The sequence below is a fragment of the Zalophus californianus genome, chromosome 13 (assembly GCF_009762305.2).
Source record: "Zalophus californianus isolate mZalCal1 chromosome 13, mZalCal1.pri.v2, whole genome shotgun sequence".
NCBI classification, from domain to species: domain Eukaryota; kingdom Metazoa; phylum Chordata; class Mammalia; order Carnivora; family Otariidae; genus Zalophus; species Zalophus californianus.
The window spans coordinates 38,193,612-38,217,977 of NC_045607.1; the positions used below are offsets into that span (position 1 = coordinate 38,193,612).

Consider the following 24,366-nt stretch of genomic DNA (forward strand, 5'->3'; position numbering starts at 1 on the left):
TGTCTGAATAAAAGGAAACCAAAGTGAAACCAAAGGAATTGCCTCACTTTACATAAATGTTTCTTTTTCAAAATAAGTATTATTTTCTAAAATATTTTTCCAAGGATAAAAAAATAGAGTAAGAGATTGGAGTCATTATGTTGGAATTATCTGTGATGGAGATCTACCCTGTAGGTTCTCAAGTACTATTAGACTCAAGGTCCTCCAAATATTTGGTAATATTTCCTTTGGTATCTTGAAATTCTTAGATAATATAATCTACTCATACAGATGAAAAAATAAATATAATGTCTAATACATATGAAAAAACTGTTATAAAATATAGCAATATTTATTTCAATATTTAAATCCTTGGGCCTAAAGATTTAATAGGAGTTACAAGAAGAGAAGCTATTCCATTTAAAATGAAGGCAGAGGTGTAGCGGACACTAGAATAAAACGTGTGGTTAAATAATTATAGAGAAGACTTATTTGTATAAGTAAAATAGGGAAGTAGCCTTGATTGAAGCAAAAATAACATGACAAGTACTAGGTGGCGACAATGAATATGCTATTGTTGAGAATGAGCTGGCTCTTTTCAAGGAAGATGTAATAATCTATGTTGTGTCATGGGATGGGATAGTGGAAGAATCTCAGAAATCACACACCTATCTCACCGCATATTGGAGCAAATATTTAGATTCTAAGACCTTTGTGATATTGGAGACCATGTCCTTGAAGAGTTGATGGGAAATAGAGAAAGATTTGAAAAAAAAGCAGCAGTATTTAAGAGGCTAGAGAGAAACTATGTGCAGAACTTTGGGGACAGTATCAGATAAGACTGAAAGCCAACAGGAAATCTCCAAATAAATCATTTCAATATGTAATTTTCACAATATAGATTTGCCATTTTGCTGCAAATTTTTTTTAAATTATAGAGAATGGCAATACAATATTTTAAAAACTAGCCTTTATGAAATTCATTGACATCTCTACATTTCATTTGTCTCTATTAATTTAATAATGTACGGTTTGAAATCTAGAAAAAGGAGTCTCAAGTCTCCCTTTGAACATTTGCTTTGGTTTCATTGTTTTTCTAGTAATCTACCACTGCAGTGAAACTCTTTTAAACTAAATACTTAGTTGGAAATGCTATAAATACTTTAGCTCTTTCCAAGAAGTGGGTATGCAAATCCCAACTATGTCCCCAACTTTTTCATAATTAGACTGATTAAACTGTTTTGGCTTCGAAGTCCTATTATTCTTTTAAATCCATCTTTCTGTTTATTTCTTCCCATTTAACTTTTCCTGCAAATGTTGGCTAGTATTCCACTGGTTTCGAATGTATTAATCTCCCAGTCAGGTATTGCGAATTCAATCCTATCTTTACACCTAGTCAACTAATTGCATCAGATGAAAGCAAAATTTCCAAACCAGCGCTTCTAAGCAGTTTTCCCTTAGGGAGGAGATGGGAGAATTCTTTTCCGGAGTGGGCGGAGCAGGAACGCAGACGCAGACCTCTAACAAGTCGCTCGAAGCTCCGCCCCTCACGCACTCCACGCCCCTCTGTCGTACACGCCGTCTCCGGAGTGGGCGTCGGACGTCGAGCGGAAGTGGTGTAAGGCGGCCGCCGGAGGTGCGTTTCGTGTGTTGCGCGACTGGGCCTAAGAGTGGACTGGTTTGTTCCCCCGTGAAGATATCGCTATGTCGATCGAAATCGAGTCCTCGGAGTGAGTCCCGCGGTGGCGGAAGTTCGCGAAGGGGCGGGGAGGTGAAGGGTGTGGAGTGGAAGATGCTCAGGGGGAGGCGTCTGAGAGCCTAGGGAGTGGAGGGCTTTTTCTTGCCTACAAAGAAGCTTCTTGGATCTGGCTACGTCGGAGGCGGGCCCACTAGAAAGTCGCGGACGAGAAGCCCAAAGCCCCATGGGAGACTGCACGGGGCTAGGAGGAAGGATAGGCTTTGAAGATCTGAGTACTAGCCATCGCCGACTCCTGGCGCGTTCTGTGACTGATCAAATTGCCCATCCATTCTGGACTCCAGTCTAATTACCTGCACAAGGGAGCTTGGATTCTAAGCTTCCTTCTCTTCCCGCTCCCCCTGTAACAGTGTGATTCGTTTCCTCTATGCTTATATGGCCCCTTTGCGTTTCTTTGCCCAGCACTTACTTACCCAGTATTGTAGCTGTTTCTCTGGCCTGTGTAGGCGCCTAGGAGCTCCTTTTCTGTATAGTCCCAGTGCTTACCGGACCGTAGAGCCTCAATTACTGCCGTTGGAATGAATGATTAGCTGTTTTATCAAGCGGTATCTGGCGCTGAATTTTGATTGGTCAGAGAGTTCTCTGTAGCTACAAAGGAGAGACAGAATCTGAAGATTGGGCCAGAAGAATGATCGACGTGGGGGGGAGGCGGACTAATGACTGAAGACGGTCTTTAGTGAACTTTTTTAGGACTCCACCGTCTACCTTGCCCTTGCCTATACATAATAATTAAGCCAGCAGACATAACATTTGTGTCTTGAGTGCAAGTAAGGGAGAGAACTTGTCTTGAAGACCTGCCACAGGAAGAAGGGAGGTTTATTCATTCAACAAATATTGAAGTCTACCATGTACTGTTCTAGACGCTGGGGATGCAGTAGTTAACAAAACACAAAAATCCTTCCCTTTATAGAATGTACATTGTGATTGGGGAGGGCCCACACAACAGACAAAAACAATAAGTAAAATATGAGACTTAACGGATGGTAGTAAGTGTTGTGGAGAAAAAGCAAAGAAGAGTGATAGTGCTGGCAACTAAGACAGCTAAGTCAGGGCAGGAGTTGGAAAGTATTCCGTGCTTTGGGGTCTAAATAAGAGCAGACACTAACCATTCTCCCATCCTTGGGCTGCTGCATGCTTGTTTGTTCGTTTGTTTTTAAGATTTTATTTTTAAGTAATCTCTACACCCAGTGTGGGGCTTAAGCCCACAACCCTGAGATAAGAGCCTCACACTCTACTGACTGAACCAGTGAGGCATCCCTGCATGTTTTTAATATCAGTAATAGCTACTATTTAGTGAGTATTTTCTATGCCAGTCATGCTATAAGCAGTATAAGTCAACCCTACAGGGTAGGTATTTTTCTTAACAGATGAGGAAACAGGCACAGAGATGTTAACTGACTTGCCCAAGGTCACAGTAAGTGACAGAACTCTGATTCAAATCCCAGCTTATCTCCAAAGCTTTTAGGTCTTTATGTATTACAGTTGACCCCTAAATAACATGGGTTTGAACTGCGCAGATCTCCTTATCTGAGCATATTTTTATCGTACAGTACTGTAAGTGTACCCTTCCTTATGATTTTCTTTTCTCTAGCTTGCTTTATTGTTAGGACACAGTTTATAATACCTATAACATACAGAATATATGTTAATCGACTCTTTATGTTATCAGTAAGGCTTCTGTCAACAGCAGGCTATTAACTTTTAAGATTTTGGGGAATCAAAAGTTAAACACAGATTCTTGACTGCAGCGGGTCAGTGCCCCTAATCCATGTTCAAGAGTCAACTGTCCATTGAGTTGGAGGAAAGTAAATTTTGATTTGAAGTGTGTCAAATACGAGATTTTTAGAGGGAGGGTGCCTTTTTTGGGAGTGCAAATGGAAGTATTCTAAGAAAGATAGTAGGTACTAGAATAGCAGGGCTCTAAACCTGAGTATCTCTCAAAGGGGCCATGAGAGAAAAGACTACTTAATGCAAGAAGCAGTAATCAGTTTCCTTCTGCAGGAGTTTTTAAGAAGAGGGTGTTTGCTTTCCTGTCAGGGATGTGTGCTCAAGAGCCACATTGTCAGTTTGAGCCTTCATTTTTCCATTTATCTCTGTTACTTGGTCAAATTCTTATCTGTAGAATGGACATAATAGTAATACCTCATAGGATTGTTTTGAGGAATAAATGAATCGATATGCCTAAAATACTTAAAACTACCTGGTATATAGTAAGTACATAATAAATATTGTTCATTTTTTTATGTTTATTATTTCTCTCTGATAGAGGGAATCGGCTAAAGTCCAATCTGTAATTCCTTCCAGCCAGGACAGTCTGACCCTCTATACTCCTGCTGTCTGTAGAAATAACAGTATGAGGGGCGCCTGGGTGGCTCAGTGGATTAAGCATTCGACAGTTGATTTTGGCTCAAATCACGATCTCAGGGTTGTGAGATTAACCCCACAACGGGCTCCATGCTGGGTGTGGAGCCTACTTAAGATTTTCTCTATTTGTCCCTCTTCTGCCTCCCCTCTTTAAACAGGAAAAAAAAAAAAAAAAGAAATACAGTGTGAGCCACATATGTACTTCTAAGGAAAGAAGGAAAACAGTGTATTACAACATTGTACAGTGCAGTTTTATAGTCTGTATGAACAGATTCTTCACCACATTCCTTACTAAGCCCAAGATCAAGAAGTTTTAACTATAACTATATGTAACTATAAATAACTTAAAAGTTTTGTCACATGTTGAAAGTGGTTGTTTCTTCTCTCAATATTTGGAAATTATCTGGCTCTTTTCCCTTGGGAAAGTGAATCCACAATGTTTTTATTTCACTTGTCCTGAAAATTTGGTAATAAAGACAGTGGGTAGGTGTTACTTTGTTTCACTTTTACATACAGTATAGTTCTACTTATTGTTTAACAAATCCCCATTAAGAAAATCTCAATTCATATTTTTTTTTATTGTTTAAAAGAATAGACCAAATCATCCTATAAGCATTTCGAGTATATTGTGTCAATGGCTGGACTAGGTTTAAATATTTCACAAAAGTGTACAACAGTAGGGGCGCCTTGGTGGCTCAGTCGGGTAAGCTCAAGTCATGAGCTCAGGATTGTGAGATCAAGCCCTGGGTCCATTCTCTCCCTCTCCCTTTGCCCCTCCCCGCCATGTGCTCACACACACACTCTCTCTCTCTAATAAATAAGTCTTTTTTTTTTTTTTAAGATTTTACTTATTTATTTGACAGAGACACAGTGAGAGAGGGAACACAAGCAGGGGGAGTGGGAGAGGGAGAGGGAGAAGCAGGCCCCCTGCCGAGCAGGGAGCCCGATGTGGGGCTCGATCCCAGAACCCTGGGATCATGACCTGAGCCGAAGGCAGATGCTTAATGACTGAGCCACCCAGGTGCCCCAATAAATAAGTGTTTTAAAAAAGTATTCAACAATATAATCATACATTATGCCAAGTTAATAAGAAACTTGGCATAATAAAAAGATTTCAGGCCTTGGAAGTAAGAGAGTCACTGTAGTACCAACTCCTTTTCTAGCTGACTGTGAGACACTGGGCAAATTATTTCCCCTTTCTAAACCCCAGTTCTTGAATTTTGAGGTGAAGGTTGGACTAGATGATCCTCAGAGTCCCTTGTACCTCGAGATTCTGTGATTTTTGGAAAGTTTTACTTACATGATAAAGAACAGGAAAGCAAAGAGGAAAGGAGGATGGCTGAATAGAAGAAATAAGCTAGGGGGGCTTTATTTTGTGGACTCTTTTGGTGTGTGAGGATTCCTGAACTAAATGAGTTGCTTTCTTTTTTCAGCGTGATCCGTCTTATCATGCAGTACCTAAAGGAGAACAGTTTACATCGGGCACTAGCAACTTTACAGGAAGAGACTACAGTATCTCTGAATACGGTGGACAGCATTGAGAGTTTTGTAGCTGACATTAATAGTGGCCATTGGGATACTGTTTTACAGGCTATACAGTCTCTGAAATTGCCAGACAAAACCCTCATTGATCTCTATGAACAGGTAAGAGTGGAGGTGATGCTGATCCCCTTCATTTGGTTTATTGAGGGCCCCCTCACTGGGAAGCATCAGTGAGCATTCCTTGAAGCACTCTGGGACTGTAACAGCCCTTAAAACTTATACTGTTAAGGCTTGAGTACTACTTTGTATGTTTGTTTGTTTGTTTGTTTGAAAAGCCAAGATTTTCCTAAATTAAAATTATTTTTTAAGTGATCATTAAATAAACTGTTCTGATACCAAGTAGTGTATTACAATTCAGTTCTGGCACTAACCACCCAGAGTTAGTGCAGACCCTGCAAGCTAAAGGCTCAGCCCTTCACAAGATTCCCTTTACTTCAGACACAAGCTGCACTTTTTTGGGGTCTCAGGCCACCCACACTTCTGACCAAGTGGCTGCATATCTGGGTCCCGTGACCCCTCTAGAATTGATAATTCACTAGAATGAATCACAGAACTCAGGAAAGTGCTGTATTTATGATTACAGTTATATTATCAAGAATACAGATCAGGACCAGCCAAATGAAGAGACACATAAAGGTGAGGTCTCGGAGGGTCCTGAGTGGAGAGCTTCTAATGTTCTCTCCCTGTGGAATCAGAGTGTCTCACCTGGCTTATTAATGTGTTTACCAACTAGGAAGCTCCATTGGGGTTTTTATTGGGGTTTCATTCAATCTTCAGCTCCCCAGCACTCCTTGGGGGTTGGGCTGGCTCAAAACCTCACCCCTATAATGTGGTTGGTCTTTCTGGCAACCAGCCCTTTCCATGAGCTGTCTTCATAGCACAAACTCATATGTGATGCAGGGGGCTCATTAATAATGAAGATATTCCGATCATTAGGAAAATTCCAAGGTTTTTAGAAGCTCCGTGCCAGGAAACCAGGACAAAGATCATATAAATTAGTTATTATACACTTGTATAATAACAGAATGGGCTTTCTGGAAATAGGAATGTAGTGTTGTTAAAATAAAAATAGGATAGTTTGTTTATTTACAATCCACATGAGTTCAGTAATCCCTAAAGAAAATTTCGTTAATTGGAGAAAGGTTTCTCTGGAGCCCTTGGAAATATTCTCATCTTTAGTTTTTTCAGTTTCTGAAACAGGAAGCCAGAGAGGAGAGGAGATGGGTAGATAAAAATGAAAGAAGTTGAAAGACTGGGGTGGCTCAGTTGCTTAAGCGTCCGACTTCAGCTCAGGTCATGATCTCAGGGTTGTGAGATTAAGTCCTGTGTCAGGCTCCGCCACTCAGCGGGGAATCTGCATCTGCCCCTCCCCCCCTCGTGCTCCCTCCCTCTCTTATAAATAAATAAGATCTTAAAAAAAAAAAAAGAAAGATTGAAGTTACCGTTTATAATTGCTTCATTTATCCACCTGAAAATGCTAGGGAAAAGAGAAAGGAATATTTCCTAATATTGGAAATCATGTTGGGAGGCCATTTCTGAGTCAGAAATTGTACTGAAAGAGTACTAAGAGAATGCATTGAAACAGACATTTTCTTTCAATTTTCCAGGTTGTTCTGGAATTGATAGAGCTGCGTGAATTGGGAGCGGCCAGATCACTCCTGAGACAGACTGACCCCATGATCATGTTAAAACAAACACAGCCAGAGCGGTATATTCATTTGGAGAACCTCTTGGCCAGGTCTTATTTTGATCCTCGTGAGGTATGACAAGAAACTCTTGTTAACTTTAAAAAAAAAATGCAACAATGGAATCTGTTTTTTACCATTTTATTGGATACTGATTTTGATTTAATTTTTGAGAATGATACTTTACTGTTTATTTGTGTTGACTGGAGTTTACATATGCTAAAGAGAATAATCTTGTTCAGTTTTCTGAATATTTGAAGGTCTTCCCTCCCCTACACATTTCATTTTAGAGGGTTGTATGTTGATTAGTAAAGAAGCAAAAAATTTACTCTCATATAATTTCCACATTAGCCCAAGTACTTATTTGACCCTGAAGTGCTGCCTGACTGCTAGCATATTTACTGTGCATTTGTGTCCCTTGGCCCAACAAGTGCAGTTTTCTCTCAACGTTTTTAGTTCTTAGAAAGCTCGTGCTTTTGTCTCAGCCAGTTATGCTTACTGGTAGAGTGTGGTGACTGATACTCTTTTCTTCTTCCCAAACCTTATGATATGTTTCATTGTTTCATTGTTTCTCACCCAGCCTTTTACTAGTCTAAAGAGGAAGAAGAAGAATTTAATAGGTCCTAGAGAGTGGAAAGTTAGGGTAAACTCACAGAAACCATGAGGATAAAGGAAAGAAGTTTAGATTACCATAACAGGATTCAAGTTAGAGGTGGTGAAGAACTTCTGGGCTGGGAGTCGTTGGACTGAAGTAAATTACCAAAGAATTACTAAAAGAATCCTCAGCTCTGCAGATTTTTCAAAAAACTGGAAAAACAACTCTGGCTTTGATGTGGTTTACTTGGTAGGACCCTTTCAGAAATAACTGTGGATTGGCTGACCTCAAGTCTCTCCCAACTCATACTTTTGAAATGCAAGTGGGGAGAGTTGGGAATTGTCTTAACTAATTAATATAATTAATCCCTTCTTTAACCAGGTAGTTTCTTTTTATAAATTTTTTAAATGTTTCTGCTTGGGGTACCTGAGTGGCTCAGTCGGTTAAGTGTCTGCCTTCAGCTCAGGTCATGATCCCAGAGTCCTGGGATCAAGTTCTGCATCGGGCTCCTTGCTCAGCAGGGAACCTGCTTCTCCCTCTCCCTCTTTGCCTGCAGCTCTCCCTGCTTGTGCAGGCTCTCTCTCTCTCTGTCAAATAGATAAATAAAATCTTAAAAAAAAAATGTTTCTGCTTGATGATTATTGTTGTTTTTAAGTAAGCACACTCATATCCTTCTCCTTTTTCAGGCATACCCAGATGGAAGTAGCAAAGAGAAGAGAAGAGCAGCAATTGCCCAGGCCTTAGCTGGGGAAGTCAGTGTGGTGCCTCCATCTCGTCTCATGGCATTGCTGGGGCAGGTAATTAAAGTCTATGGAACTGAAATTACCCTGAACTCCTGGTACTGTTTCCTATATATAAAATATATGTACAGGCTAAAGAAATCAGACATCCTTAGAATTAGGGACTACCTGTAGAGCTGCTTGTACCAATACCTGTGCCATGCCACCCTCATTTTTCCTGGGAGAAGCAATACAGATTAGTGGTTAATAGCATAAGCTCTAGACTTAGTTAGAAGTAGGATGATCGTAGAATTTATTATCCCATTTGGGATGGCTTAAGGGTACTATTGATCATTGTGCAGGACACTGTCAAAGGCAAATTGGAATAAATGTTTACCATAGTTAGAATCCAAGATCTCTCACTTACCAACTAATGTGGTTTTTGGCACATTACCTAACTTTTCTGGACCTTTTTTTTTTTTAAGTAATCTTTACACTCAATGTGGGGCTCATAGTCCCAACCCTAATCACATTAAAAACTCAAAAATTGATAGGAAAAATAGTAAAAATACAATAGATAAATGGGCAAAGAACATAAATGAAAATAAGAGTTGGCAAATGATCTAGCCTAGGACCATCAGTCTCCAAAATCCATGATTTTTCCACTCCCCATAATGCAGTCATAAACACTGTTGAAGTTGCAACTTTTTGGGAAAACGGTCTGGCAGTGTCTATCAAGAGCCTTAACCATTCATATTCTTTTTTGGATTCAATGATTTTTCTTCTAGGAATCTATTCTCAGTGAGTATTATCCCTTAAATAGAAAAAGCCTTACGTTCAGAAGTGTTTATTGTGGCATAATTTAACCGTGTAAAAAATTGGTAGCAGTGTGACTGTCCATTAATATATCAATTAAACTTAAAACATTCACCACGTAGGGTATATTTTACAGCCATCGAACTGATAGTTACGTCATTGCATGATCTGAGGATAGGTGAAAACGATATAAAATTTTATATAGAACATTATTACAGATATGTTAATAAACACGTAAGGGGGAAAACACTAGAAAGTATACATAAAATGCTAACCAACAGTGGCTCTTTTTGGATGTTGGGACTATGGGAGATTTTTGTTTTCCAAATTTTGTTTATAATAAAAGTCAAACCTCTAAGAAAATAGATATGGAAATACGGACCTGTTGGCTCTCAGAGTTCCCTTGCACCCTGGGATCAGCCTGTGTTCCTAAGACACAGAGTTGCACAGATTATGTTGTCTTTGGAGGGCCAAAGGTGTGTGGGTGTGGATGTTAACCTGGTCCTTTCGGGCTGGGCTTTAAGCAGTCAGGACTAGATCTTAGAAACAGCCAAGCAGGTTAGTGTGCGTTTCTTTGCTGACAGGCACTGAAGTGGCAGCAGCACCAGGGGTTGCTTCCTCCCGGCATGACCATAGATTTGTTCCGCGGCAAAGCGGCTGTCAAAGATGTGGAAGAAGAAAAGTTTCCTACACAGCTGAGCAGGCATATTAAGGTAGGATCCTTAGATACTCAGCCATTTGCTCATCATTTGTTGAGGACTCTGCTTGCTCAGCCAGGCCATGTGCCAGGAGCTGACAACATTCAGGGTTGCTGCTGGTGACCACTGGGCTCCTCCTGGGGTCTGGCAGTGGCACACCTCGGGTGTATATCCATAAATTTGGCAGCTGGCCCATCCTCTGCCCTTGCACTTCCTCCCAGGAGGCCTTCATTTGGAAGAATGGTTAGCTCTTTGGGTATGCCTGGAACTAACTGTGAACTTTCTGTGTATTCGTCCTGTTCATCATTGCTGCTTTTGCCTGTTACATGTCTGGCAAAGTACCAGGCATGAATTGTAAAGCAGGCTTGTGTGGTGGTCGAGGAAAATAATTTTATCATCTCATGGCTGGTTCTTGTTTTGTTTGTTTGTTTATTATTTTAATCTGAGACTTTTCTAGGACAAAGCACCATCACGAAATTGCTGTAATTCCTAGAATTTCAAGCCTATTTGCTACTTCAGCATCTCCTTTCTATTAGTTTCTCTCTGGGTTTGTGCTGTTACTGAATTTATAGATTTTGAAATATTTCATAATCCTCAAATCTTGGACCTTTGGCTTAGAGCTTTGAATTTATCTTTTCTGGATTATGTGTTCTGATTCGCATCTAAAGATATTTCTGAGTAGCACTGTTCTATTTACCTGGCTGAAGCCTTTGAGACAGAGAGAAATCCATTATAATTATGCTGCTGGGCTAAGATTTTCTTTTATAAAGACTTTCCTTTTCTGGCATTTAAAACGAAATTCACAATAGAGCTTTTCTCTGTTCTCATTTGTCTAATGTTCTGTAGTTTTCCTCTATTGGGAACATCGTTGCTGGTAAATGCTCAGGATACATCTAGGCAAATAGTCTGTCAGCTCTAATTCTAGAGTCAGTCAGCCAAATGTTACCACTTGATTAAATGAAGGTCATGAAAAGAAACCGGTTGGAAAATTTGTTTACAAAGCAGTATAGGAAAACAGACATTTATTTTGAAAAAATGAATTGTTGTCCCCTAGATGTACAACATATTGTCTCATACTGAGTGTGAAAGTCATACTGATAGTGGCTGCTTCAGGTAAAAACTTACTGAGTATTTTAATAGGATTATTTGTTCTAAGTCCTTTCACATTGCTTTGGGAATACCAACTTCACGTTAAAAAACCTAGTTTAAACTGAGAGCCCAGACTTAAAACTGTCAGAGAAAATATATCCATTGTCTCTGTCCAGATATAGAAATACCCCTCCAATACTCCATAATATAGGCTAGCTATGCCTTTGTGCTAGGGCAGAATTTCTCAAAAGGTTAAAATGGAAATTGTTTTAAGGTCAGTAGATAAAAATGCATCTGTTTCATTGTTTCATTTGAAACAGTTTGGTCAGAAATCACATGTGGAGTGTGCTCGATTTTCTCCAGATGGTCAGTATTTGGTCACTGGGTCTGTTGATGGATTCATTGAAGTCTGGAACTTTACGACTGGAAAAATCAGGAAGGTAAAGTATTTAAAATAGATTAACTTTTCTAATGGGAGAATTATCTATTTTTTGTTTTTAAATTACCTGTTATTTTTACAATATAAATTTATTTTTTAAATGAATAATATATACATCTGATACAACATTTTTTTTAAGATAATATTTGAGAGAGGGCTAGCTCGAACATGAGCAGGGGGAGGAGCAGAGAGGAAGGGAAAGGGAGAAGCATACTCCCTGCTGAGCGCAGAGCCAGACACAGGGCTCCATCCCAGGACACTTGAGATCTTGACCTGAGCCGAAGTCAGACACTTAACCGACTGAGCCCCCCAGGTGCCCCTATCTGATACAACATTTTATAAAACAGAAAAGTTATTCAGGAGCAAGAGCAAGAGTCTTGCTCCTATCCTTGTCCCTCAGCTGGTCAGTTCTCTTCCTTGGTCCAGCCAGGGTCATCAGTTCTTATGTAACCTTCCTGGAATTTCTAGGTATATGTAAGCAATTACTTACTGTTTCTAATCTAACGTAATTGTAGTACTAATTGTTTCTCTATGAATGAAGTTGAATATCTTTTTATATGTGAAAAGCCACTGATATTTCCTGTTCTGTGAAGTCTTCGTATCCTTTGTCTATTTTTCTTTTGGATTCTTACTGATTTTTAGGAATAGTTTGAGGAAATCAATCTTTGTAATGTATTGCAAATATTTTTCAGTTTTGACTGTTATCTTTTGACTTTGCTCATCATTTTGTTTTATAGACTTAATTTTTTTGTATCATTATATTTATCCATCTTTTTCTTCTACAACTTCTAGTGCTTTCATGTTTCATTTTATGTTTAATTTTTGATCCATTGGAATTTGTTTAGGGGGGTGAAGTTGGTGTAGATCCAACTTTTTTTCCTAAATAGGTATTTATTGACTATCCACTGATTTAAAATATAATCTTTATCATAGAATACTAACTTCCATTCCATGGGTAGTGAATTCATGAGTGGTTTTCATTTTCTGCTTCATATATTTCCTTATACTTTGCTTTTTTTTTTCCTAAACCATGATGCAGTCTTACTTTGTAATTAGTAAAAGATGAAGATACTTTGTTCTCAATAGTAATGGATGATAAAAGAAACGTCACAAGTCGATTAGTCAATATATGGCTTTAGGAAAATTAGCTGACAATTTGGAAAAGACATTGGTTTTTCACATCATACCCTAAAATAAATTCAGATACATTAAAAATGTACAATGTGGAATTGTAGGGGAATTTTGCGTAGAAAAAAGATCAGTAAGGAAAAGATGTAGGATGTTACCTTGGAATTTTTTAGAGTATTAATTTGAAGTGTACAAAATTACTTATTCCCAGCACTAGCAGTTGTTCATTAGGAACATGTGTACATGGCACTAGTATTTGCTTTAGAAATTTAGAGTAGGCACAATCCGTTATTCTGCTTTTAGTGAGTTTGTAGAGATCTGGCATAACTGGGGGTTTTGAGTTATTTTGGTAACTGCTTATCTTTGTTTCCTTTAGGATCTTAAATACCAGGCCCAGGATAACTTTATGATGATGGATGATGCTGTCCTCTGCATGTGTTTCAGCAGAGATACAGAAATGTTAGCAACCGGGGCCCAAGATGGAAAAATCAAGGTATTTATTAGTGGCACAGACCTTTATATGTAGACATTTTGATACTTCTGTAATGAGGTAGTGTTCCACATGTGATAGCTTAATAGCAGTAACTGTTTGTTGAGCATCAACTTTATGCTAATTTACTTTTTCTTGTTTAATCCTAATAACTCTGCCTTGGGAGGGTAAATAATCAGTTTAAGGTCACACAGTTGGTAACTTTTAGATTGGGACTTCAACTCAGATCTGCTCCTCATGCCCTTTCTGCTGTACCACCCTGGCTCCCCTTATATGATGTGTTGTACTTTGGGTTTTTTTTTTAGGGAATGGGATGGTCTGCTGTTGACTAGCTGTGGTTTGTATTTAATTGCTGGTAAAACACCCTGGGCTAGATAAAATACAGAAAAGTCTCTGCTAAGTGAACTTTGAGTCTGAGTTTTTGTTTTAATAATTTACAAGGAAAGAGGTTTAAGTTTCAGAGGATTCAGTTATTGCACTATGTGAAGCAGCCATATTCAACTATTAGCATGCATTTTTAATGCTGTTTTTAGTACACTATTGAGCATTGCATCTTGCTTGGCTTTGCAGGCTAGAGTGGGACTCTATTTACAAGTTTTTACTTTTTTTTTTTTTTTATATATAAAGGTATGGAAGATTCAGAGTGGACAGTGTTTAAGGAGATTTGAAAGGGCACACAGTAAAGGTGTCACCTGTCTAAGCTTTTCTAAGGATAGTAGTCAGATCCTTAGTGCCTCTTTTGACCAGACAATTCGGTAAGTAAGAGTCCCCAAACTCCCTCAGTTGGGTTTGCTATAATGAAGCACTGGAGGGAGGTACTCATGATTCCTTATGTTTTCACCAAGATGGTGTTATATGAAGAGTGTATGTGAGACCTTGTTATTATTTTGTTCATTTGAGTCCACCCAGAAGAGATATTAGAAAGGGATTATAGCAGTGTTTCAAGTTTCTCAAAGTGTGATTTTTGACCCACCTGCAGCAGAAGCACCATAGAGGACATATTACAAATATAGCCAAGACCTAGAAGTCTGTCCCTGAACAGAAGCCTATGGTATTATTGGCATATTTTCTTCCAGTCTTTTTTTTTTTTTTTAAGATTTTATTTATTTATTTGAGAGAGACACAGCGAGAGAGGGAACACAAGCAGGGGGTGTGGGGGAGGGAGAAGCAGGCTTCCCGTGGAGCAGGGAGCCCGACGTGGGGCTCGATCCCAGGGCCCTGGGATCACGACCTGAGCCAAAGGCAGACGCTTAACTACTGAGCCACCCAGGTGCCCCTTCTTCCAGTCTTTGTGCCAAGCTTTTGTTTTTGTTTTGTTTGGCATAATGAAAATTTTACTACATACATAATTGCATAGTCCTCTTTCTTCATCTGATATTATAACTTGAGCTTCTGTAATTCATTGAAAGATTTTTTTTTTTAAAGATTTTATTTATTTATTTGACAGAGATAACAGCGAGAGAGGGAACACAAGCAGGGGGAGAGGGAGAAGCAGGCTCTCTGCTAAGCAGGGAGCCTGATGCGGGGCTCAATCCCAGGACCCTGGGATCATGACCTGAGCCGAAGGCGTACGCTTAACGACTGAGCCACCCAGGCGCCCCTCATTGAAAGAATATTTGGTCCCAATTGCAGTCTAGGGCGCCTGGGTGGCTCAGATGGTTAAGCATCTGCCTTCTGCTCGGGTCATGATCCCAGGGTCCTGGGATCGAGTCCCGCTTCGGGCTCCCTGCTCCTTGGGAGCCTACTTCTCCCTCTGCTTCTCTCTCTCTCTCTCTCTCTGTCTCTCATGAATAAATAAATAAAATCTTTAAAAAAAAATTTTTTTTATTTCATAAACTTTTTTTTTTTAAAGATTTTATTTCTGAGAGAATGAGCGAGAGAGAGAACACACGAGTGGGTAGGAAAGGCAGAGTGAAAGGGAGAAGCAGACTCCCACTGAGCAGGGATCCTGATGTGGGACTCCATCCCAGGACCCTGGTTTCATGACCTCAAGGCAGACACTTAACTGACTGAGCCACCCGGGCACCCTGCATTCTATAGAATATTAATTGTAAATTTCTTTTTGTGATAGAATTCATGGTTTAAAATCTGGGAAAACATTGAAGGAATTTCGTGGCCATTCCTCCTTTGTTAATGAAGCAACTTTTACACAAGATGGACATTATATTATTAGTGCATCCTCTGATGGCACTGTAAAGGTTAAGTATTTGCTACTGGTCTATTTTGGGGTTTCTATTTTTGTCCTTTGAAGAGTTTTCAGTGGTGATAATAGTGATGATTGTGGTGGAGTAAACTTTACTGTTTTAGCTGTAAATGAGGAGAGTCTGAGACAGTAGTAATATTCTTTGGTGGATCCCTACTGAAGGACCTCCAGTTTCAAACTTACATAATCAAAATAGACTTTATCATGTGTAGGAAAAGAGGAAGGGTGTGGAGGCCTATATTAAGTCACACTCCATTTATAGTCGTTAGTCTATCTTGATAAAGGTATGGTTCACCCAGAATAGTCAAGTTTACAAAGGGCTTAGTGGCCAGATAAATAGATCTTTTTTTTATTGCACAGTCTCACCCGACCCCTGACCCCCCAACATTTAGGGGGCCTTCCCAACAGCATTTGTAGAGGGGCAGGAGAGGTGTAGAGTATAACTAAGCCCTTTCTCAAATACTCATTTACTGTCCTCAGCTCTGAGCTGCAAATAGTGGATCTTCAGCACCTTAAGAGGTCTGATTATTTTAATAGCAGGCCTCATTTCCTAAAAGAGATGAGCAATCCAAATAGAAAATTGCTGGAGATCTTTGAGACAATCCCATTTACATTCTGGACCTGCTTTTATTTAATTTTTTTTAAAAGATTTTATTTATTTATTCATGAGAGACAGAGAAAGGGAGTCAGAGGGGGAAGATGGCTCCCCACAGAGCAGGAAGCCCGATGTAGGACTTGATCCCAGGACCCGGGGATCACGAGTAGAGCCGAAAGCAGCTGCCTAACCGACTGAGCCACCCAGGCGCCCTGGACCTGCTTTTAAATTGCCTTATGTATGTGTGTAGTTTGTGGCAGACCTAAGCATTTTAACACAAATGCCTAAAAGACCCCCCATCTGAAATTGCTTGTTCTGGCTTGGGAATTGAACCAGGAACCTGAGGGTAGGAAAATCTTCCTCAGGATGGTTGGGGAGATACACAGAGCTCTTAGTACTTTAGTCATGGGATTTGCCCTCTTTGTGCTTTGTGTATGGGCCTTACAAACTTGTAAAATGCCAGTGGGAGGTTGCCTGTCTATCCCTCTTTGTTTTGTGGTCTTTTCCTTTAGTTCTTCAGTGAGTCAGGTAAAGCATCTCACTGACTTTTTGGACAGAAAACACTGGGAGCCTTAGAACTCTTTACTGAAAAGTTCATTTCTCTCCTGAAGGCAGTTGGGCTTTAGAGAACAGATTGGGGCAGATGATACCAGTATAAATTAGGAAAATAAACACTGGGGAATTAGTGGGGCAGTTATTTCCTCCTGTTTATAGGTATTCAACATCTGTTTTGTGCTAAGCTCTGTTGAAAGCACAAAGGAGACAACACAGTCCGTGCCTTTGAGGCTTTTGTGTCTGTATACCTCATCAAGTGAATGGTGTCCAGACAATGCCATTCAAGATTTGGTCCATTTTTCTCCAAGCACATCTCAGATTTCAATAACTGTGATGTCTGATTTAACCCCAGCAGGTCATAATAGCCCAGAAGGGCAAGGTGAAAAGCATTAGGATGGGGACTATTACCAGAAGAGATGTTGGGCTGGGAGAGGTAATACACGTGTCCAAGAGAGACTTCTACTTCATGGATCCTCATGTGTGTCAATACTGTCGCTTCTTTTCAGTGGTTCAAGCTGTACTGGAATCATTTGTGGAGCTTTTTTAAAAATGGACATGTCTATGCCCCACCCCAGAGCTATCAAATCAGAATCTCAGGATAGAGTCCTAAGCATATAATTCTAAAAAGCCCATGTTTTATTTTGATATCCAGATAAGGGTAGCTTTCTGGTTGACAGTAGCAGTGTTGATGCGTGGCAAATTTTGAACATACATAGCTCATTAGGAAAATTTTGTAAGAAAAGATCATAGCCTTGTGACTTTTGTTGATACCAGTTAATCAGCAGACATGGTAAGTGCTTACTATGTACATGGCAAAGCTAGGTATTTGACAGGACTAAAAATCAAGAAGCCTTTTTTCCTGTCAGTTTTGTTTTTAGTTACCAAATTTTCATTTTTTTAATCCCCAAACTTTATAAATTCTTACACCCCAAAAATGTTAATGCCTTAAATTTTTGTGTTATAGATCTGGAATATGAAGACCACAGAATGTTCAAATACCTTTAAATCCCTGGGCAGCACTGCGGGGACAGATATCACTGTCAACAGTGTGATCCTGCTTCCTAAAAATCCAGAGCACTTTGTGGTGTGTAACAGATCAAATACAGTGGTCATCATGAACATGCAGGGGCAGGTGAGTGCTCAGAAAGTGCCTTTGCACAGATCCTGTGGTCCATTCCTAAATCATGCCTCGGTTCTGGCCCTTCCAATAATCAAATATGGGTTCATCACTCCAAAAACCGTACATAGTTGACCCCAAAACAATACAGGGGTTAGGGGCACCAACCCCCTGGACAGTGATCTGCGTATTACTTTTGACTCCCCCCAAAACTTAACTACTAATGGCCTACTGTTGACTGGAGGCCTTACCGATAACATAAACAATTAACATGTATTTTGTATATTGTATGTATTGTGTATGCTGTATTTTTTTTTTTTTTTAAGATTTTATTTGATAGAGACACAGTGAGAGAGGGAACACAAGCGGGGGGGTGGGAGAGGGAGAAGCAGCCTTCCCGCCGAGCAGAGAGCCCGATGCGGGGCTTGATCCCAGGACCCTGGGATCATGACCTGAGCCAAAGGCAGACGCGTAACGGCTGAGCCACCCAGGCACCCCTATATACTGTATTCTTACCATAAAGTAAGCTTAGAAAAAAGATGTTATTAAGAAAATCATAAGGAAGAGAAAATACATTTACAGTACCATACTGTATTTTTTTAAAAATCCATGGAGTGTTGGATCAGTTAGAAGAGCATGCGACTCTTGATTTCAGAGTTTGAGCCCCACACTGGGTGTAGAGATTACTAAAAAAAAAATAAACATTAAATTAAAAAAATCTGTATATAAGTGGACATGGGCAGTTCAAACCTGTGTTGTTAATAACACTCCCTGTCTGAGTAAGGGAGCTACAGTATGTGGATTACTCAGTGCATCTCCTAGTTACCACACGATCTGAGGTAGAACTCGAGTCATAAGAGAAGGGCAACAGTGTCTTCATGATACGTATTTGTAATCAGGGCACTTTTGTAGCACCAGGGACATTAGGAGTGTCAAGATTAAGGTCTCAAGCCCTGGGAATGTGTTGTGGTGCTACTGAAATGTTGGCTTGGGCCCTTGGGGATTCTGCTGAGCATGGAGAAGAGCCAGGGGCTGGTGTTTGGAACCATCTCTCCATCCCATTAGCTCTTATCACTGATAGATTTGTAGTTTAGAACCCATGGTTGAGGGGCATCTGGCTGGCTCAGCTGGAAGAGCTTGCAGCTCTTGATCTTGGGGCTGTGAGTTCAAGCTCCAGGTTGGGTGTAGAGATTAAATAGAGACAGAGATAGACTGACTGAACTAACTAAACTAACTTACAAAAAAAGAGCACATGGTTGAGATGGCTGGTCTGCACTATTTCCTGGGTCCCTGAATAACAGCTGTAGTTGCCCACTTCCTAATTTTCTGCTGGTACATCATATGTTAACCATAGTACAATTATCAAAAACCAGTAAATTGACATTGATACAATACTGTTAATTCAAATACAAACCTTATTTGGGTTTCACTAGTCTTTACATGCGTTCATTTTGAGGCGACAAGTTCCATGAATTTTTGTAACTACCACTGCAGTTAGGATACAGAACTGTTTTCATTATCCCCAGAGGAACTTGCTCATGTTACACCTTTATAGTCAAACCTTCCCCCCACCCATCCCTAGCCCCTAACAACCACTGATCTGCTTTCTATTATTGTCATTTTGAGAATGTTGTAAAAATAGAATCATATGGTATGTAACCTTTTAACCTCGTGAGATTGCTTTCACTCAGCTTGATTTACGATGATGTGGTGTGTAAAATAGAGCAGGCAAGGTCTTGGAGACAGAGTTCCATCTTGCATGAGGAAAGCATCCCATTCTGTTAGAGGAAACAGTGGAGTATAAGTCCACAGAGCATTGAGAACTGGTAGTATATTGATTTAGAAATTGTTTGGGTGGTAATGAATTTGCTTCAGGGGAAAATGACAGTAGACTAAAGAGCAGGGTTGGTAACTTGGGATATATGATTAAGTTTAGATAGCTTACCCCGTGGAATATTTCCCAGGCAAGAGGAGTTAGCACACGGTGAGTGTAATTGGTGATCTAATTATAAATGTCAGTAAACCAAAATGCAAACTTAACAATGTAAAGATGTTAGTTAAAACTGCTGCTTTAGAACTGCTGCTAATGCAGATATTTTGTTTTTGCCTTCGGGTATGGTATGATTTAGATTGTCAGGAGCTTCAGCTCTGGTAAGAGGGAAGGTGGTGATTTTGTTTGCTGCGCCCTGTCTCCCCGCGGTGAGTGGATCTACTGTGTCGGGGAGGACTTTGTGCTCTACTGTTTTAGCACAGTCACTGGCAAACTGGAGAGAACTTTGACAGTGAGTATTACTGACTTGAGGCCATCTCAAGAAATTTAATACTTGTCTTTCTGAACTCTGAAGTATGAACCTTTTCCAGACTGCTGTGTGAAGCTTGGTACATAAAAAATTTATTGTATCACTAAATTGTATCACTAAATAAAATAAAGGGCCCATAAGTAATGGTATGGAATTACCTCCTCTCTCAGGAAAGGTCATCCTTCATTGAGCCCTCAGCTTCAAGTGAATAGAATGGGTGGACATAAATAAGAAAGGGAACATGCCTGTCTAGCTAGCTAGATTAGCCATATCCTCCCTGCTGGGATCAGAGAGTGACAGATACATCTTATTTCTTGTTATGCCACAGTGTGATAGGAGTTAGATAGTCTTCCTCCATCTTCTGGTTGTGTCATTTGGAATATATGGCCTCCAAGATCTCGGGAGGAGAAAAACTAGCTGAGGGCTACACTGGATGTTTTTGAGACTCAATCTGGAAGTGGCTTATGTTACTTTGTTCCTCATTCTTTTTTGGTTGGAATTCAGTCACATGGTTGACTAAATGCCAGGGGGACAGGGAAAATGTAGTTTTCTGTGGTCCAGAAGGAGAAGTGGTATGAACATATAAAAAATTATATACATACCCATGTTAGAAAATCATCTCTTGGTCTCACATGATTCTTGAGTGAGCTTTTGATGCACCTGCCCTGTCAGGCGTCCATACAGATCTCAGGGGTGCCTAGCTGAGGGGTCTGGAAAATACAAGTTCACTGAGTTGATGGAATCATTTGGTCTTAGCCACTGTCTTGGCCTAGAATTTACAAAATAGTGATGGTGAGTAGGATCAGCTGTAATGCAAAAGTGATTTGGGACAAAGCATTATTCACACATTATGAAAAACAGTACAAAAAATGTGAACTAGCAGAGTGATAGCCTCATTTGTTTTTGTTTTGTTTAGTCCTCTTCAAGGCTGCCTTAGGTTCAGTTTCTTTGGTGAGAAGTAGAAGCTTCACTCTTCTCCCACTCAGCTCTGGAAGCCTCTTCGGGGTGATTTTTATAGACCTATATCCTCTAACCCAGTACTTTACTTTTCCCAGGTTCACGAGAAGGATGTGATTGGTATTGCACATCACCCTCATCAGAACCTGATTGCTACCTACAGTGAGGATGGACTCCTAAAGCTCTGGAAACCCTAATTTCCACTTTTCTTTTAAAACTTGCTTGAGAGCATGTACTTAAGTGAAGACATATTCATGTATTGTTTTTTTTTTTTTAAGGCTACCTTTTCTAAACAATTGTGTGAATTAGGAACAAGAATAATTTTGTGAAAATTCAATTCATGTTTAAGTAGCAGTTACCCTTTTATATATATTTTTAGGGTATTCATTTATCTGTTTCTAACTGGGGCAGTCATCACTTAATGTTTTCAGTAATCTACCTGAAGAGTGAAATACTGCTTTCTAGAAGAAAACTGTACTCCTTTGATTTGAAATAGTGATGAAAATGTACCTCCTGCAGTAAAACTTGTGAATAAGTAACTATCCCATATTCAGTAGCTCTTTGCTGGTCCGTTTTTTTAAGATGTTAATAAACTTTACCCTTTTCGGAGGCTTTGTTTTTAAATAAGTGCTCACCTAGTTAACATATTTATTTAGAATCTAGTGGGAGGGTGGGACAAAGCATTATTAATCCCAGCACAGCAGGAAGTCTGTTCCTATTTAGCAAGACAGATCGAATGTACAAAGGTTGGGTGTTGCACAGGGTACTCCTTTCATTGCCCTCACCGTCCACTCACTCTTCCTGGCTGTGCTTTCTCATGTGTTCTGGCCAACTCCAGGGACTGTCATCTCCATCTTCTGGGCAGAACTAGTTGCAGGATCCATTATGAGAATCCAGTTTTGGCATTGAAAATGTGCTATTGTTCTGAAGGAAAAGGACCTGAGATTTAGAGAAGTCTTTTGCTATGTGCATCCTTACCAGTTAAAAAAAAGCCAGCAAAACTCTTGAAAATACTTTGCACATGGGTGTCTTTTATGTTTCAACCAAAGATGTATTCAGTGCACTGATGTAGATGTTGAAGGTGCTGTGCAGGGATCACTTCAAGAAATTGAGACCTTATTTGTTTGGGCCTCTTATGCCTTTTAATTTTAGCCTTTATTAGGTACAAACTAATGGGGAAAGTTTTAAAAAAGTTTTAGAGTGTTGTAATTTACCTTTGATTGAAATATAGCACAATAATGTTCAATACTGGCTGAATTAATCCTTGGCAGCACTAAGAAATGACTCTTCCCCAATCATATTCCCAATTTTTTTCCTTTTGCCATTAAACCTGCAGCTTTTTGGGGGTGCCTTGGTAGTTCAGTCAGTTGAGCATCCGACTTGATTTCGGCTCAGGTCATGATCTCAGGGTCCTTGTGTTTGAGCCCCACGTCCAGCTCTGTGCTGAGCATGGTCTCCTTGAGAGTCCCCCTGCCCCCCCAGCTCTGACTCCAAATAAATCTTTAAACATGCCTTTTGACATAATGTCATTTGTGGCCATTTTGAGAGTTGAACATAGCCACGAATCCATGAATTCTGGTCTCCCATCCCAGTGAAATTAAGTTTAACATAAAAAGTTTAAGGTGCAAAGAGGAAACAGCTTATGCTAAAATTCTTTAGAAAAGTCTTCAAGAAATTGGGATTCTGTATTTAGCCCATGAATAGGCAGTGAGCAGTACTGTTAAACAGGCCAAGGGCTCCTGGGTGGCTCATTTGGTTAAGTGTCTTGTCTTCAGCTCAGGTCATGATCCCGGAGTCACAGGATTGATTCCATGTAAGGCTCCCTTTAACCCGCGCTCCCCCCCCCCCCCCCCCCCCGCCTCATGCTCTCACAAATAAATCAATTCTAAAATGGAGTCACTTGTGCTAAGCCCATCAGCAAAGCCAGATTTAATGCCTACCCAAATTGCAGTTTCAGCCTGTCCCAGGGCTGTAATTTTTAACCAGTCTGTAATTACCGGATTCAGCACTTATAGGATAATCTACCTGATAGGCCCCTTCTACAGGAAGGTGACCTTGCATGAAACAATCCACTGCTGGAGATTTAGTTTTCCCACTCCCTTAAAGTCTATAAAAGCCTTTCGTTTTGTACAGCTCTTCAGAACTCCTTTTTGTTAGGATGTTGCTGGATTCACTAACCATTGAATAAAGTCAATTTTGCAGTTGAATTTTAACAGTATTTCCTTTGTGATCATGAAGAGTAAGAATATGGTAAGCACACGTTCACTTACTCCTAGGAATTTATCAAATGTCTGTTCCTGTACCCAAGTACTGAGGATGGCTTAAGACCAGTTCCTGTCATAGAATAGGGAAGAAACTGAAGTTAAAAGGAGTACTTAAAAGGGGATATGAGAAAATCTTGGGAGTTTTTTGATAATGGTAGGAAGGGCACTTAATTAGCCCTTCTGAGTTAGGAAAGGCTTCCTGGAGGAGTTGACCATAAGATCAGTAGGAGCTGTGGGTAAAGGGGTTTGGCGGTCCAAGTTAGTAGGAGTCTTTCCAGGCAGTGCCATGGGTTCTAAGGCATATGCTGGACAAATGGTAGCATCTTGGGAGACCAGGTGGAGAGAGAAGCCTGGATTGGGAGCCATTTAAGTAGTTATTTTTTTTAATGAGTTGCTATAACACGTAAAGTTGTAAACAATGAATCTTCTGCCTTTCCCAGGTAACTGCTGTGCACGTCTCTTCCTTTTGTACGTTCAAAGTGTGTACACTTACTCTACACCTAGCTTTTCTTAGGAGGGGAGCCCCAGGGACTGAGGCCAAGGTGAGAGAAGGGCCACCCAGGCTCGACTCCACCAGCCTGTACCACTGTCCAGCTGCTTGAGGGCCTCAGACCCTCCAGGCAGACAGTGGGGGTCTGTGCCCTTGTTTCAGGTCTGGGTGATGCTGAGCAGTGCTGGAACTGGCCTGCATCCTGGGCTAGGGAGCCCCTTACCAGCTGTGGATGCTGTGCACCTCCTGGAGCCAACAGTTGGGCTCACTTTACGAAGAGATGGCAAAGATCATATTATTGGCTTCTTAACAGTATAAGCAGGAGAGATTAAGCAAATGGGAGCTTGATGCCAGCAACCAATGGCATACAGTAGTCCCTTCTTATCTGTGGTTTCAGTTACATGTAGTCAAGGTGGCCTGGAAGCAGATGATCCTCCTCCTGACATAGCATCGAAGTCGACAGTAGCCTAACACCATGTCACAGTGCTTTCATCACTCACCTCCCTGCATCTCCTCTTCTGGGCATTTTCCCTCATCGTGACAAGGGTGAGTACAGTGCAGTTGGGGAGACCACATTCATGTAAC

General features: G+C 40.3%; 1 protein-coding gene across 4 annotated transcripts; it reads left to right on the plus strand.

The window, feature by feature from the left end:
- Positions 1 to 1,559: 1,559 nt before the first annotated feature.
- Positions 1,560 to 21,637, plus strand: SMU1 (SMU1 DNA replication regulator and spliceosomal factor). Of its 4 annotated transcripts, XM_027616570.2 has the most exons (12): positions 1,560 to 1,709; positions 5,533 to 5,743; positions 7,249 to 7,401; positions 8,608 to 8,718; positions 10,041 to 10,169; positions 11,564 to 11,683; positions 13,187 to 13,303; positions 13,928 to 14,055; positions 15,372 to 15,498; positions 17,618 to 17,785; positions 19,900 to 20,052; positions 21,126 to 21,637. In XM_027616570.2, the coding sequence occupies exons 1-12, from the start codon at positions 1,684 to 1,686 to the stop codon at positions 21,222 to 21,224; spliced, it is 1,542 nt and encodes a 513-aa protein (XP_027472371.1). In that variant the 5' UTR covers positions 1,560 to 1,683; the 3' UTR covers positions 21,225 to 21,637. The 4 variants fall into 4 exon arrangements, with proteins under 4 accessions (XP_027472371.1, XP_027472372.1, XP_027472373.1 ...); XM_027616571.2 differs by lacking the exon at positions 11,564 to 11,683; XM_027616572.2 differs by lacking the exon at positions 10,041 to 10,169.
- Positions 21,638 to 24,366: the final 2,729 nt, after the last annotated feature.

What these genes read in the sequence shown, in the direction of transcription:
- SMU1 (XM_027616570.2), top strand. Translation starts at nt 1,684, where the DNA reads ATGTCGATCGAAATCGAGTCCTCGGA. An exon ending in CTTATTTTGATCCTCGTGAG is followed by an intron (nt 7,402 to 8,607) that starts GTATGACAAGAA and finishes CTCCTTTTTCAG; the next exon opens with GCATACCCAGATGGAAGTAG. An exon ending in AACTGGAGAGAACTTTGACA is followed by an intron (nt 20,053 to 21,125) that starts GTGAGTATTACT and finishes TACTTTTCCCAG; the next exon opens with GTTCACGAGAAGGATGTGAT.